At 55.5% G+C, this 15,714-nt stretch overlaps 1 protein-coding gene and 1 long non-coding RNA gene across 2 annotated transcripts in view; one reads left to right on the top strand and one right to left on the bottom strand.

The window, feature by feature from the left end:
- Nucleotides 1-15,714, top strand: part of LOC135965623 (uncharacterized) — a 46,344-nt gene that overhangs the window by 8,730 nt on the left and 21,900 nt on the right. The window lies entirely within an intron of this gene.
- On the bottom strand, nt 950-15,328 carry SCRT2 (scratch family transcriptional repressor 2). Its single transcript, XM_005568586.5, has 2 exons — nt 14,735-15,328; nt 950-3,817 (listed from the first exon to the last, which is right to left on the bottom strand). Exons 1-2 carry the CDS (start codon nt 14,865-14,867, stop codon nt 3,027-3,029), a joined length of 924 nt encoding a protein of 307 aa, XP_005568643.3. The 5' UTR covers nt 14,868-15,328; the 3' UTR covers nt 950-3,026.

Genomic DNA, 15,714 nt, shown 5'->3' with positions numbered 1-15,714 from the left:
TTTGCAGAGTTAGGGGAAGGTTCCCACAACTGCTGTTGTTGAAAACAGCTAGCACATTGCTCAGGATGCAGCTGCTTGTCCAGAGGTGTGTGGAGGGAAGGCGGACAGGCACCAGGTAGACAGTCTGCAAACTGAGGGCACTGCTTACACAGGAGGAAACCGACAAAGAGGCCCCAGAGGAGGCAGGTTCTAGCCTGCAGCTTCCCCATCCCATTACTCGGCATCCATCCCTCAAAACATGCAGGTTATGCTTCTTGGTAAGTCTGAGTTGAGGGTAGGTGGCAGGGGTTGGTGGTCCCCACTGAAGTTTTCAGTAAGGTGAGACAGATTTGTATTTTGAAGGATCGCTAAGGCAGCTATTGAGGATGATGTATTGGTTGACTTGAACACTTTTGGTGACAGGTAGCTCAGAAGCTCTATGGGCAACTCACTGTTTTTGGACAACTTTGCCAGCTGAGCCAAAGTCAACATTTTTGCCTGCTTCCACTCACTGAATATGTGACCATATATGACTGGGCAGAGCAGTAGGGGATGAACTGGGGAAGAATATTGGGGTTGTAAACTGGCTGTCCACAGACACATGTGGACCACAGTTGTAATTGTTTGGTAGGTGTAATTTGAATCTTATTTCTCTAAGGTGAGACACACTCCAATTAGTCACAGGCTTCACCTTCCCTAATGTCTTAAGGCAACTGGCTTCACTCACATGTTATTAATCAGGTTTTTAAACCCTTATTTGAGGAATATTAAGGATTGAGGATGCCTGAGACCCTGTAAATGCCAAGGGACCCTTGGGGCTATGTGACCCTTGGTGGCAGCTACAGGCTGGTCAGGCTATAGAGAGGAAAACGGAGTGGAAAAATACTGTCTCTCGGATGCCCTCCCCTTCTTCTCATTCCCCCCTTCGCCCCCGCACCCTGCTCCAATCAGAACGTCTGGAGGCGATGGTGAGTGGCCAAAGTCCCTTTAATATCCCTGAATTGCGTTACAAGTAATACTGCTGGAGGTGGGGAAGGGATGGGGGTTTGGGGGTGAGTTGGGATAGGACGGAGGAGGAGCGCCAAGCGCTCATACAAAATATGGCCAAAAGGCTTAGCATGCATGGAAAATTATTGCTGTCAGAAGTTCCTATTTACAGGGTCAACACCCTCCATAATTGCTTCTGCTACCCCTCTCCCTCCCACCATCCCTGCAGCCTCCCTTCCCGCTGGGCCTGGAGCTGAGCAAAGGCCCATTCACCCCTCTGGAGCCCTGGGGAAGTGCCCCTGCTACAGGGGTGCCTCCAGTCTCCCCCTTCTTTTGTGGCTAAGAGGAGGGGAGAGGAGGATCTGAGAGTCCAGGACTCCTGCCCGTAAGCTGGGTGCAGAGCAATGGGGCAGAGGCGTGTGCTTAAAGCGGAGGGGGCCGGGGCCCGTGCGCGTGGAGGTGTGTGCTTCGGTCCTCGCCCGGGCATGCAAAAGCGCAGCGGAGGAGGTAGTGGCGGCCAACGGGCGGGTGGCTGGCAGCCCGGCCCCTCTGTCCGGGAGAGTTGCATAGACGTGGCCGGGAGAGAGCGCCCCTCCCGGGGAGCAGGCCAGAGGCCCTAGCGGGTCCGGGGCTCAGTCGGTCCCTGGAACCTGGGGTCCCTCGGGAAGAGGAATAAATAAGAAACAAATCGAGGAGGCTCCTCTCTCCGGGCCGCCTGGAGTGGCAGGGTAAGGTTCAGGAGGGCGGGGACCTGCCCCACGCCTGGACCTCCTGATGCTCCCTCACCCCACAAGTTGAGGGTCAGCAAGCTGCCCCCCAATTCTCGAGTCCCCTTCCTTAGTGAGTGCGGGCTCTGGTGAGGATGGATTTCTCCCGAGACGCGGGGGTGTGTGTGGTGGGGGCAGCCTTCTGTGGCCTATGCTGTCCCTCTCCTTGCCTGGCTTCCTGACCTCCCAGTCCAGCTGGGGAAGCCAGACTGTCCCTGGGTGAGGCCAAGAGATTAAATAGAATAATAAATAGATAAATAAATAAATACACAAATAAATAACTGGAAGGACCCAGCCGGACGGGGGAAGGGCATTGGTGAGGTGCTCCAGACCTCCCCCCAACAAGTAAGGAAGGGGATCTGTGGCCCTGGGGATGGGGGAAAGTGCTCAGAGAGTCTGGGGGTAGGGCAGCTCCAGATTGTGGAAGCCCAGGTTGTGCCGGGGAGAGAGGGGTTACACTAGGGGGCAGGGCCCTGAAGTGCCCCTCAAGCCCCCTCCAGGTTAGGTAAACTCAGAGGGGTGAGAGTTGCTAGAGAGGTGAGGGCATCTGGAGCTGGTGCTGGGAGTGGGTGATGAGATCCCCATGGACTGAAGAGAGTAGGAAATGTGTGTGGGAATGTGTGTGTGTGTGTGTGTGTGTGTGTGTGTATGTATGGCCGGACCTAAGGCCTGAGCATGGATGGGATCAGGGACAGATTGGAGACTTCAAGAAGGGTGAAGATTAGATCCCCAGATGGGCACACTCTGGGAGACTCAGCAGAGGCCAGAGGGATGGTCTGGGTTGGATTGTGGTCTCAGGGCGGCAGGGCCTGCGTCCAGGTATGGATGGGGAAACTGAGGCAGGCATGGGCGTCAAGGGTATAGGTATGCGGCTTTCATTGGGGGCTCCAACAGAGGAATGGTCAGAGAGATTCAGCTGAGAAGCGACAGAAAAGATCTAGAAGTTAGAAGAGCAGCGCGGGGTCTGGGCGGGAGAAATTTCCGGCTCTTGGCGCAGGAGAGGTGCGGACCTGGTGCCTGAGTTGGGAGCCTTGAAGGCGCGGACAGGGGGTCAAGGTCCGAGGGGTGGCCGGAAAGGAAGCAGTGGGTAGGGGGACGCTGGGGAAGACGGTGCTGGAAGTGAGTCGTGGGCTTGGGGGCTGGAGAGAATAGTTCAGGGCTGGTCAGGGGTCCTCACGAGAGGGGCATGGGCAGGGAAACGCAGCGGGGGGTGGGCGAGGGCGCTGCGGGCGCAGGTAGCGGACCCGGGGCGCGTGGAGAGCGAGTTCCAGGCGCGCGGGCGAGGCGGAAGGCTCAGCTGGCCGGGCCAGCAGGGGTCGGCGGGGGCGGCTCGGCCCCCTTGACGCAGGCTGCCTCGCAGTGCTTGTGGAGGTAGGACTTGAGCGCGAAGCTCTTGTCGCACTGGCGGCAGCGGTAGTGCTTGAAGGCCGAGTGCGTCTGCATGTGCGCGCGCAGGTTGGAGCGGTCGGCGAAGGCCTTGCCGCAGTGCGCGCAGCCGAACGGCTTCTCGCCAGTGTGCGAGCGCATGTGGCCCTGCAGCAGCCAGGGCCGCGAGAAGGCCTTGCCACACACGCCGCACTTGTGGCGCAGGTTGTGCGTGAGCACGTGCATGGCGAGCGCGGGCATGGACACGTAGGCCTTGCCGCACGTCGGGCACTTGCGCGCCAGCTGGCTGTCCAGGCTGCGGTGCGTCTGCTTGTGGCGGCTCAGGTTCGACGACGTGGCGTAGGTCTTGCCACACTCGGCGCACGCATGCCGGTGCCCGCCGCCCGCCTGCGCCCCTGCTCGCCCCGCGCGTCCCCCGGCGCCCCCCGCGTCCCCCGAGCCCCCCGCGTCCCCGCCGCCTCCGCCCCGCCGCCGCCGCGAGCGCCCGTCCGAGATGAAGAAGGCGTCCATGGAGTAGCTGTCGGTCACGGCCGCCTCCCCTCGGAAGTAGCGCGCGGACAGGCTCGACTGCGGGCTCTCGGGGTCGCTGTACTCCTCCGGCGCCGCCGGCGGGTACGCGGGCTCGGCCGGGGCCAGCTCCAGGCCCGGCTTCTGGTCCGCATCGTAGCTGCTCGGGGGCAGGCAGTGCGGAGCGTACCCTGGAGGGGCGAGAAGTGGAGGGGCGGTGAGAGGAGGCGCCGAAGAGGGTTTCCCGCTTTGAGCAGGTCATCCTATGTGCCCTGTAGCTCAGCGCCCCTGTGGCAGCCCCGACAGTGGCAGTCTCCGACCTGCACTTCAGCTCTTCGTGTCAGACAGCCTGGGTTCAATTCCTTCCTCTGTCGACTGCAGTGCAAACAGCCGCCACCCCATCCCACGGAGCGTGGGGCCGGCACGGTTCTACAGAGCGTACCTTCACTATCAAGTGCTCACAACCACGGAGTGATGGTCTTATAATACCCACTCTACAGGTAGAGAAACTGAGGCACAGAGAGATGCAGCAGTCAGTCTAACCTTAGAGTCAGTAAGTGATGGAGCCCTTGCCAGTGTGACCCTGAAGCCCATGCTGCCTCTATTCCAACAACATTCTGCCGTTGCAGTCCTGTGACTTCTCTGGATCTCAATTTTCTCATCTGCAAAATGCAGCTTGTGATTGGACACCTCCTTCCAGGGTCGTTGGAAGGACTGAGTAAAGTGACGATAATAAACATGTATTAAGCTCTTACTGTTTGCCAGACTCTGCCTCGGTGCTTTACACATGTTAACTCTAATTGTCACAGACCCAAGGAAGTCGACACTATTGTAATCCCCATTTTATGTGTAAGGAAATTAACAAAGGGGGGAACATACAGTAATTGCTATATAAATGTTAGCTATTATAATTATGCTTTTTACTTGCTTGGAGATAGTCTCCTCCCCCACCACACTGTGAGCTCCCCAGGGTTGGATCTGTATGCTCAACACATGCCTGGCTCAAAGTAGATGTGCGATGAATAGATGTTGCACGAAGGAATCACAATCCAGTTAGACCCACCTGCCAGGGTTGCTGGAGCATTTAAGAGGGGTCAAGTGTGTGGCATGTAATAGGTGCTACAGAAAGGGGACTTCCTCATACCTGCTCCCAAGCCTGCTTTGCTCTGTGCTCCTCTAGAAGTCGTTGGGAGTCCCCAGTGAGAATTCACCTTCCCCTCCTCCTCCCACTTAACTGGAGTTAGACCAGGAATCCTGTCTGCCAAGGGTTTGAGTGATTGGTGGGTGGGCAGGCTGGGGTCTCCCAGGGGATTCCATAGGGGGTTCTTATAGGCAGGGGCCATTCTGATTTGCCTCTGCCTCCCATGGCCTAGGCTGGTCCTAGTACTTTCCCTGGGACCCTGGGGGCTGGGCTCCCTGTCGAGTTTCTGGCAGACAAACTTTTCATCCTGGCACTTGATGAGCAACTGATTCCATTTTTCTGTGATTCCACAGAACAATGAAGGTTAAGTCCCTTTCAGAGGTTTCCCAGCTGGGGAGCGGGATTTGACCTTCTCCTGGTGACCCCTGAAACCGATAACCACTACTCCTTCCCTTCTCCCCGTAGCCTCCTTAGCTGAAGTGAGCAGGTGGAAGAGGGTTTTGTAAGGGGAAACAGGATTCCAAGATGTTCAGACTTTTCGCTGGGTATTCTGGTCAGGTTTGGTTCCCTACACAGCCTGATTCAGCCTCCAGGCCTTTGCCTCTCATCTGGCATTTGGGATGGACACAGGGTGAAGTCTGTGTGCCCCTGAAAGCAAGGGTATGCCCTCGTTTTTATCTCTGTCCCTTCAGCAGCCAGCACAGGGGCCTCTGCACATAGAAGTGATTGTGGATTGAGGAAGTGGATGACCTAGTAGGGAGAGGCTCTGTGCTTGGATGTAAAGGGGGATAGTGATAGTGGCAATTTTTTAATCTGGGGAGAGGAGATGCCCAGCCTCTCCGAACCCTATGTCTTCCATCCCATCTGCCTCTGGTCTGGAGATCCCCCTGCTTCCCACTCCAGGAACCAGGCGTGGTACTCAAGTCCCAGAACGTTCAGGAGTGTTGTTTCAGACTGAGTTAAATACCTGTCAGGCACTCCCAGACCCCCCTCCTTCTCCTTCTGTATTTCCTCACGTTGTAATTCCTGGTGATGATAATAATAGCTAATATTCATTGAGCACTTACTGTGTGCGTCAGGCTCTGTGCTAAGTGCTTCGCTCCCATCATCTCACTGAATCATCACAAAACTGCTCTTATCACAGATAAGGAAACTGAGGAACAGTGTGGTGATGGCCCTTGCTCCAGGGATGGAGCAAGGATTGGAATCTACTGCCCCCTTGGTTTCCCACATAGTGAGAGGTCCTCCAGGAAGAGGCTGTTCACCTCCCATTCCTAGGGCCCTAGCTAGTAGGCACTTAATAAGTATTTGTGGAATGAGTGATGACGATTTGCGAGGCCAGCCTCACTCCCCAGCCTAGCAGGGCCTGGTAGACAGTCCTGTCCACCTGGTCTCAGGGCAGGTCTGCACCTCATGTGGCTGGGGCCATGGAAGGGGAAGGGTGATTTGGTTCTCCAACACAGATTCCATCTGGGTGCCTTTGGGCAGGTTGTGCCTCGGGTCCTTTTTTTTTAATGGGATTTGTTTGGAGGGGTGACTGATCATGTAACCAGTGCCTTGCATGTTCTATTATTAAAGAAGGATGACATATTGGATAAGAGTACAACTTTGGTGCCAGACAGCCTGGATTGTTTTGGCTCTGCTATTCCCAGCGGTGTGACCTTGGACAAACGATTTGGCCTCTATGTGCCTCTACCATTTCAGTAAGGGGTCGTCAGTAAACAGACAATGTATAAACAAATAATAACCAACACTCCCAGAGCACTCCTGTGTCAGGCACTCTTACAGGGGCTTTCCACACATGAATGCACTCTACCCTCATGACGCACAAAGTGGTACCATTTTACAAAAGAGGAAACCAAGGCACAAGGAAATTAAGTAACAAGCCTAAGATTGTGCAGCTAATAAGTTAGAGTCAGGATTCCAGCTCAGTGGCTGGCACATTTTAAATCCACCATGCATGTTGGCTGTTACCATGAACAACAATAACAATCTCCCCAGATGGGTTTCTGTGCTGCAGCTTTCTTGGCGTCTGCCCCAACACATTTTACTGCTCCTCTCTGGGCCTCTGTTTCCTCACCCAGGATGTGTAATTTCTATTTCACATTCTGATGGGAAAATTTCTGGTGCATAGTAGGAGCTCCATCAGTGAACCAGAGCGTTCTCAATGAGGTGCTCTGCCCATGGCGCCCTCTGCTGGTGGCCTTCAGCACTGTTGACTTTACTCTTGTTGCAAGGGGCTCTTTATAAAGTAGGGGCGCCTTTAACAAAGGCTGCTCATTTGCCTAGGGAGGGATGCAGAATTGTCTTCAGGATAGTAATTGTGAGCCCAGACCAGACACCCTGTCAGTGGATTTTGGAATGGGTTGAGAGCATCCTATGAGAGTTTGTGTGGTCATGTTAGGAGGAAGTGGTTCTAACTTGCTTTGTGACTGTGGCCAGGTTGCTTAACCTTCCTGGGCGGAATCTATACATGAGAAAGATTGACTGGAATGGTCTAAAGACCCTTTCTGCATCATGGCTGAATCAGTCCCTCCATGATGCGCTTTGTCCCCTCCACTCCTCGCTCCTCCAATTCCACCCTGTTTTCCTCAGATTCACAGACATCTCCCTATGCAACCTTGGGCAAGTTACTTAACCTCTTTCTGCCACACCTGTATAAGGGAGCTCATAATAAGGTTGAATAAATGAATGCATGTAAAGTGCTTAGTACAATGCCTGACACATAATAGCTGCCCTCTCGACCTGTTATTATTATTGTCGTTGGTAGTATTCCTACATTTCCTGGTGATATCCTTCTAATCTGCCAGAGAGTAGGAGATACACATGGGTGTCTTATGCTGCTGTGTGACCTTGAGCAAACCACCTCACCTCTCTGAGCCTCAACCCTGGAGACTTCTTTAGGAGACTAAAAGCCATACTTTAACCTGATGCATGGAACCCAGACTCGTATCCTCCTCTGTCCTAAGGGTGACTATAGAAGGCTGAGATACCTATCCTGCAACTGACAGGGTGAGACAGGACTCTTGTTTGGGTTCCCACAGAGATAGGGATGGTCTGGGATTCAGAGAAAAGAGAATCTCAGATGAGATCTCTCATCCTGGCCCTTGAATTCAGACCCTAGCTGTGTGACCTTGGGTAAGTTGCATAACTTCTCTGGGCTCAAATCCTCCATTTGAGGAATGAGGACCAGAGCCACCCACGTCATGTAGGGATATGGGGAGGGACCAGAAATACTTTGGAGATGTGCACATGTTTCCTGGGAATGACTTGGGTTTTCCCTGCCCAAGAGTCTTGAGATTTTAGGCTGAAGGTCCAGAATCTATCTTTTTAAAAATTAGTACTCAAAGGAGTCGTGAAAGGTAAATTTATGAGAATTAAGGTGCTGGGCCCTCTGCAGACACTGTCTCATTTAGCTACCTGACCCCCTGGGGGGATGGAGGGGCATGTGTAACAAATACTACTACTGTTACTGCTGGTGCTTCCAACTGACACCAGCCTCCCTGTAAGCCAGACATCGCCCTGTGCCCAGAGGCCCAGAAAGGGGAGGGGATTTGCCCAAGGTCACTGGAGAGGGAGGTGGCAGGTCTGAAACCTTCCAAGGCCCGTGTTTTTTCCAAAACACCAGAGAGGGCATGGAGACTTGCTGGGGAAGAGATCTTCAATTGGTGGGGGGAGGGGTGGTGGGGAGAGCGGTGGTGGGGTGCTGCGCAAACACTCCCATCTAGTTAGGCTGTGGTGGGGTGGGTGGGGGCATCGGGTAGTAGGGGCATGGAGAAGCTGTTGTGGAAAATGCTTCAGGCCCTTGTAAATATTTGTAAATCATACTTAATAACAGTAATGTCTATCACTTATTGAGCACTTACTTCGTGCAAGGCACCCTGCTAAATACTTCGTGCACATTAGCTCACATCTAAGGTCACTTCCCTCCATGCCCTTGTTCTGCAGAAGCTGAAGCCCAGACAAGGGCCTTGACCCACCTCAGGTCACAAAACAAGTTCTCATCAGAGCTGGGTTGGCCTCCTTTTCTTTTCTTTTCTTTTTTTCAGTCCAGGACTCCTTTCCCCAGTCTCTCCCAGACTCCCAAGGTGCCAAACTTTCTCCAGGGAATTCCTAGCCTCAGCCTCACCTCTCTGTCCCAAAATGGGCAGAAAAAGACAGGGGCCTGGTGGTGGGCCAGCTTCCCAGGCGGCCCACTTTCCTGAGGAGGGCTGGGCCCTGCTGGGTGGTGGGGGCTGGAGGGGCTGCTGTATGGGTATATTTAGACCTGCTTCTTGCTGTGCCAGGGCCTCGGGCCTCGAGAATCAGCTCCAGCCAGCTGAGCAGAAAGCCAGGTCTGTCAGCAGCAAAGCAGGATAAAAATAGTTTCTCCTGTCTGCTCACAGAGCTGGGCAAAGGGGCTGGGTACCTCCCCCTCCCCTTATTATAGCATCTTTGTTAGCGGTTCCCTGGGCACTGGACCAGAAATGACACCCACCTCCTCCAAAGGCCTGGCAGCTGGTACATCTGCCCACGGGGAGGAGGTCCCTGAGTCCAAATGAGCAGTGGACAGAGTGAGGTCTGGCCTAACATGACCAACGCTGCACGGCTTGGGGCTGATGCCCACTGACACAGGTCCAAGGAACTTCGAGATAATTCCAAGGCTCTTCCCCACCACCCCCACCTCTTGGAATTCCCCGTATTCTGGTCTTTCCTGACTGTGACCCAATTCCTGTGGCCTACAGGGAGGTCCAGAGCTCTGCAGGAATCAACAGGAAATATTTTTCAGGGGGGTGTGGAGATTACAGTGAGTGGCTCAGGGTCTTCAGTTGCCCATCCTGGTTGGTGGAGCTGCCTCCCGCTCCCTCGGGGGGTTCTCCAGTGGGCCCTTTCTGGGCTTCCTTCCGGAGACAGGGTGTGTTGCGCAGTGTTCCACCTCCTCTCCCGGCCTCCTACTTTCTGCTGTGCCCCCCCCTCTCTAGAAGGCCCATTCCAAACCCCTCCCTACCCAAAGGCTGGCAGTAGACACTTCACTGCAGGGGAGTCCACAGCTGGGAAGGAGACCAAGAGGCCTGAGGGACCCCATCTCTCCTGGCAGAGGGCCTCCAGGCTGTGGGGGCCCCTAGAACCTGTGGATGTAGCACCCACCAGGGAGGTGTGACAGGGCACACCATTTATGCTCTTGTGACTTCGGGCAAGTCATGGCCCCTCTGTGACCTCAGTTTTGCCTCTGTAGGTTGGAGTGAATCCTCCCCTGCCCCCCCTGCCCTTTGCCCACTGTGGATTTGTGTGGCCAGAGAGTGCCTTTGGGATGTGTAGACTGCTGCACTGACATAAGGGACTTGGTGTACTCTCCCGCCCTCCTTCAGCAGTCAAAGACTGAGACTCTCTAAAGTGTGGAAGCTCAGCTCGGGACCCTCATGACCCTCTCGTAACCCCAGGCTTTAGAGGAAATCAGGGGTTCCCAGATTCCGTATCTCACATGGGTCTCATCATTCCACACTTCCACTGAGCCCTGTTAATTCACAGGAAAATTAGATTTCTGGGTCCCTAGAAGGTCAAAGCTGAAAGAGATCATATTCAACTGTTTGATATCATGAAAGGGAAACGGAGGCTGGGAGGAGAGGAGAGACTAGGCCAGGACCACCCGGAAGGCTAATGGTGAATCTAAGACTTGAACTCAGGCCAGCCTTGAGAATAGATCTGGACATGACCTTGGACTGGAAACTGGGCCTGAATCTTGATTCTGGACCCAGCGCTTTGCCCTGGACCTGTTCATAGATATTGAAATTTGAAATTGGACATGGATTTGTTCTGGATAGCAGACCTGGACCTATAACCTCAGACACTGACCTTGTACCTAGTCCATGGACCTGGTCCTATACCTGAAGTTTGACCTAGGCATTGGACTTGGACCTCAGATCTGTACTTGGATGATTGGACTGAATGTTAGACCTCGACCTAGACTTTGAACCTGGGCCTCTGACTTGTCTTTAACGCGGACCTTGGACCTGGACCAAGGCCAAGTTACCAGGGAAATGGGTGGTTAGAGAAGACTCAGATGGGCCTGCTGTGTGTCCATGGGCACCTCCCCAGACTTCTCTGTGCTCACTCTTCCAAAAGATTGGGGAAGCCCTTTTGCATCACTGCTCCCCAGAGGAACTTTCTGAGGAATGGATGTGTGGCAGCTGGGGACATTGGGCCGGGCTCCTAGGCCTGGCCTGGAGCGACTACCTGGCGCCATCAGAGGGAGTGAGAGGAAGTGGGCGCTGGTTTAATGTGGTCAACTAGATAAGCCCATGGGTAGAAGTAGGAGAGTTTCCTCAGCTTGCTGGGGGAGGCTTAATGTAGCTGCAGAGGGCAGACAACTGCGTTATTGGATTGGCATTGATCCCTCATCTGCCTGGGTTGGATGCACTCTGAGAGGGCATGAGGGCAGGACAGGGTGGGGATGCAGAGGAAGGGGGGCCTAGCTCCCAGCTGGGGTTCAGCGTTAAGGTAGAGGGGAGGCAGACACTCCAAAAGATGTTCTTGGCAGGGGCCCACAGAGACCACTGACATGCATATGGGTGGGCCACCTTCTCTGGGGTGGCTGAGAGTCCCAGCATCCTTCAGGATGGGGGCTCTGGTCTGGGGAAGGCCTGGTGGAGTTGGAGGGTGAGGTTAGCGGAGGGTTAGGATGATGTGAGTTGGCATCTCCCAGAAAGACTGAGTCTGTGCTCAGAATCACCCAGGGGAGACAAGGGGAAGGGAAAGCAGTGGAGGAGCAAGAGAGGGATCTTACTGGAGGGGACAATGAAATTAGATCGATTCCCACTTATCAGGGAGCTCTGCAGAGAGACCTGGTGCTTTCTCCATTTTGGGGGCTCCCCTTTCCTATTTAGGGGTTCTGTGGGCTTGGGGGGACCCTGGAGCACAGACGCACTTGCTGCACCCTCTGCTCTGCCTGGTGGTAGAGCTGAAAGGGAGTAGGAAGGCAGAGAAGAACATTGCTTGTGTGTGTGTGTGTGTGGGTGTGTGTGTGTGTGTGTGTGTGTGTAGGAGGAGGAGGAGTCCTCCAGGAATTCTCCAGCATTCTCAGGCATTCCCAGAGCTGGGGTACACCTCTTTAATTTGGGGTTCTGCATCTTTATCAGCTAGGAGCATGTGGGTTCTCTGACCTCCACATTCACAAGCTCCCCCAACCCCTGCTCCCCCGACCCAGGTTTCCCTCCCTCCAGCCTCCTCCTGACCCTGCAGCCCGAGCTGCAGGAATGGCTTGTAAGAAGATCTTTCTAATAACTGGAACTATCTCCAGCCCCAGGCCTCCCCCTCTCTCCCTCCCTCCCTCCCTCCCTTCCTTGCTTCTCCTCCCTCCCTCTCCTCATCTTCCCCCCTCCTCTCTTTCTCCTTGTTTACCCAGCACACTTACACACGCTGAGAGAGAAAAACGTCGGCTCAGCAATTTTTCACACTTCCCTCAAATGCTCAGCAAGGTTATTTCCGGCAGAGCGGAGACAACGGGCCACCAGGAGCCGGCAGGCTTTCAGCAGACCTCCAGCACCCTCCACCCACCCAGGGAATAAGGGATCCCTCACTGCCCAGTCTGGCCACACCCCAGGGAGGGAAGAGGCCCCCGAAAACAGGACAAGGCAGACTTTGTATTTCCAAGTCATACCTTGGCTTGGTCTCTGGCACTGACTTTCCACTGCAGACACTGCCAAGGTGGCCAGGCCAGGGTGCCTGTCCTCAACATGGGGTAGCCTACTGAGACCAAAGCCAAGAAAAATGCCTGATCCCAGAAATGCCGCTACCCTCAGCCAGGTGGCGTATGTTCAGTGGAGCCCTAAGGAAAACCTGACAATGGCCTCCCAGCCTCCTGTTAGACCCCTGTGCAGGCATCTCCAGTGCTTCACACTCCATACTTGACCTTCACAGAAGCTGAGCTTGTCAAAGTTGGAAGGATGCTTAGTTTCTGCCATCAAAACTCTTTCACTGCTGGGGAGGCTGAGGACCAGAGAAGGGAAGGCACTTGCCCAAGGTCACACAGCAAGTGAGAGATATAGAGCCCCGGCCTCCAAGTTTCAGGCCAGGTTTCTGGCTATCAGGACAGCCTCAGGATTCCTGAGAGGTGAGGGAGTTGGTCTGGAGCCCCGTGGGGAAAGGGACAAAGACGGAGGTGGTTCTAGGGTGTTAAACCCGGTGGAACCTCTGCAGAAACACCCTGCTGGTGGCTCTGCACCCGCCCTGCTTCCCACTATTCACTCAGGGGCTCCTTTCAAAGCTTTTCTGGACTGAATTCAAGGCAAGGCATTCTCTTGCCTCCCTCCTGAGGAACAGCCTGCAGTTTTGGCTGTGAATGGGAAATTCTCTGGGCTTCTCTGGGTTTCCTCAGCTGGCCTGGGGACAGGACCAACGGGGCTTCAGGGGCTGGAATCCCAGAGCTTTGTGTCAGTCCCTTAAGGGATCCATATCCCAAGCTTGCAGATATTTCAGTTTCCACCAGCTTTGAGCACACACTCTCCAGCTTTGGCATAGCCCCAGGTCCACCCTCTGTCCTGCCAGCCCTCAGCCCAGCTCAGCCATGTCCCTGGGCTTCTGTCCTCCACCTCAAGAGGCCCTACGGTCACGAAAAGAGGACAGTAGAATAAGGGATATGTGGACAGAGAAGAAGGGGTTTCTGTTAATGATCTGGGGGAGGCTAGGGGATGAGGGGCTGTAGCTGTATCCCTGATCACTCTGTAACTTCTTTGACCTTGATGAGGTCACAAAGCCCTTTGCCCAGCACTCTCTCTCTCTACCTGGTGTGGCAGAGTGATGGAATGTGGGTGAAGTGCTTGGAAATCCCAGAGGTGGAAGCCCCCACCCTCCCAGACTCCTGTCTTTGCCATCTCAGTTCCCCCCTCATTCTCGGCCCTTTCTCTTCTCCTCTCTCAATCTCTCTCTCCCCACCCCCATTCCCCCCCCCCACACACACCCCAAAGCTGCCACATGTGATGTCAGATCTCTCACTACCAAAGGGACACCTCCTCTCCAGACACCTGCCCTGGTGGGGGCCATCAGGGGAGAACCCCTTTATGATCCCCTTGGTGGAGGATGGGATCCACAGAAGCAGTCTCCACTTTTCCCTGCCCTCCAGAGATCACCCCCTTCTGCACCTGAATGACCTCTCTTGTTCCTCAAACCCTTGTCCCTGCAGGAACTTATTCTGAGAAGAGATGGGAGTCTGTGTGTGTGTGTGTGTGTGTGTGTGTGTGTGTGTGTGTGTGTGTGTATGTAGTAGGGAGGGGGCTTACGAGGAGCACCAGGGTTGGTTCTGGAGGGGGTTTGAGAAGCTGGGGATGGGGAAGAAGTGCAATCCAGGGGACCAGGAGCCACTTTGGGGGAACCCCTCCCAGAAATCCCCTCTTTCTTGCAGTCGCCAGGACAGGCCCAGCCTTTGGCAGGCATGTGGCTGAGGGTAACAAAAGAGTTATTGAGAGAGGGGGTCTGAGAGCACTTGAGTGACATCGGCAGGGGAGCAGGTTTGAAGGGAGGGAGGGTGCCCCCAGCCACCCCCAGAGAACCAACCCTGTCTCTCCAGGGACTGAACATCCAGGGCTCTTTACCTTCCCCCTCCCCAGGCAGCCAGCTTCTCTTCCTCAGCTGGGGAGAGGGAACCCTCAAACTGCCTTGTGCTTTAGTCCCCAGCACTGGCCCTTCATGAACAGACCTCTCTCTGTGTTCTCTCGCCACCCACTCACTCTAGCCCTATTTGAGGGCCACAACTTTCAAAGTCCCGACTGGCGCGTGGCTGCGGGATGGGCCGACCCCGCGACTTTCCCTTTGTACTACCTAGCCCCTGCCCCGCCCGCACGCACGGCCCTTGGAAAGCCCGGGAGGCGCCCACGGCCAGAGATATCTCCTCCCGGGGTTTCCTGTCGCACGCGCCCCTCCTCGTGGCCCAAGTTGGGGAGGGCCCCAGCTCCCCTCGTCTCTCCTCCCAACCCCCCCGCCGGGTCCCACTCACCGTTGTCCCCGGGAGGCCCCCGGGCGCCGGGCAGCACGTAGGCTGTCTCCAAGGGGTGGTAGGTGGGGGCCGGCACCCCGCTGCACTGGAAGCCGTCCCCTTTGATCTTCTTTACCAGGAAGGAGCGCGGCATGGTGCGACTGGCGGGGGGCTCGGCGGGGGCAGTTGCGTGGGGCCCCGGTGGGGGGAGGCGGCCAGCCGGGCGCGATTGACTGTCCGCGCCGGTTTTCAGCACTGGACAGCTCCCAGCGGGCGGGCGGGCGGGAGGCCGCTCGGAGCCGGCACGGGTGGCGGCGGCCCCTGCTCGGGCTCCGGCTCGGGCTCGGGCTCCCACTCGGGCTTGGCAGCGGCGGCGCGCAGACAGGGGATCGCAGGAGCTGTGCTAAGCACTCCGGCTGCCGGCTTTATATGGGACGCAGGCTGGAGGAGATCAGGTGGTCCCCTAGCAATGGAACTGTTCAGCGCTCTAATCCATCAAATGTCCCCCAGGACAATCGCTCCGCACACGTTCCCCTGAACCGGCAGCGGTGGGGGCAGGCCAGGCGCAGGGAGCAGCGAGCAGGCAGGAGGGGAGAAAGTGAGGGTGAGAAAGGCGCAGAGACAGAGAGAGACGGAGAAAGGGGAGTGAGGGGGGCGGGGAAAAGAAGAGAGACTCGGAGAAAGACAGAAAGAGACATACAGGGAAAGGGAGACGCACACGCTGAAAGAGGTAGAAATAGAAGCAGAGAGACCAAGATAAGGACAAAAAGACACAAGAGAGAAACACAGAGAGAAGAAAGACAGAGATGGAGAGAAGTAGCAACACACACACACCCACAGGAGGAAAAGAGAAATCCAGGCACACAAAAAGGAAGCCCCCCAGGAATGCAAAGAAAGGGAAAGAAAAGTGCAAAATAGGGGCAGAAGACGAGGGGAACGGAGGGAGAGCGGTCCCGAGCAGGCGGGGTTCAGGCACATGGGGCCACAGGGAATGGGATGCA

Source organism: Macaca fascicularis, chromosome 10 (genome assembly GCF_037993035.2).
Source record: "Macaca fascicularis isolate 582-1 chromosome 10, T2T-MFA8v1.1".
NCBI lineage: Eukaryota > Metazoa > Chordata > Mammalia > Primates > Cercopithecidae > Macaca > Macaca fascicularis.
The sequence above is the reverse complement of the archived record's forward strand: the minus strand, read 5'-3'. Positions and strand labels throughout refer to the sequence as shown.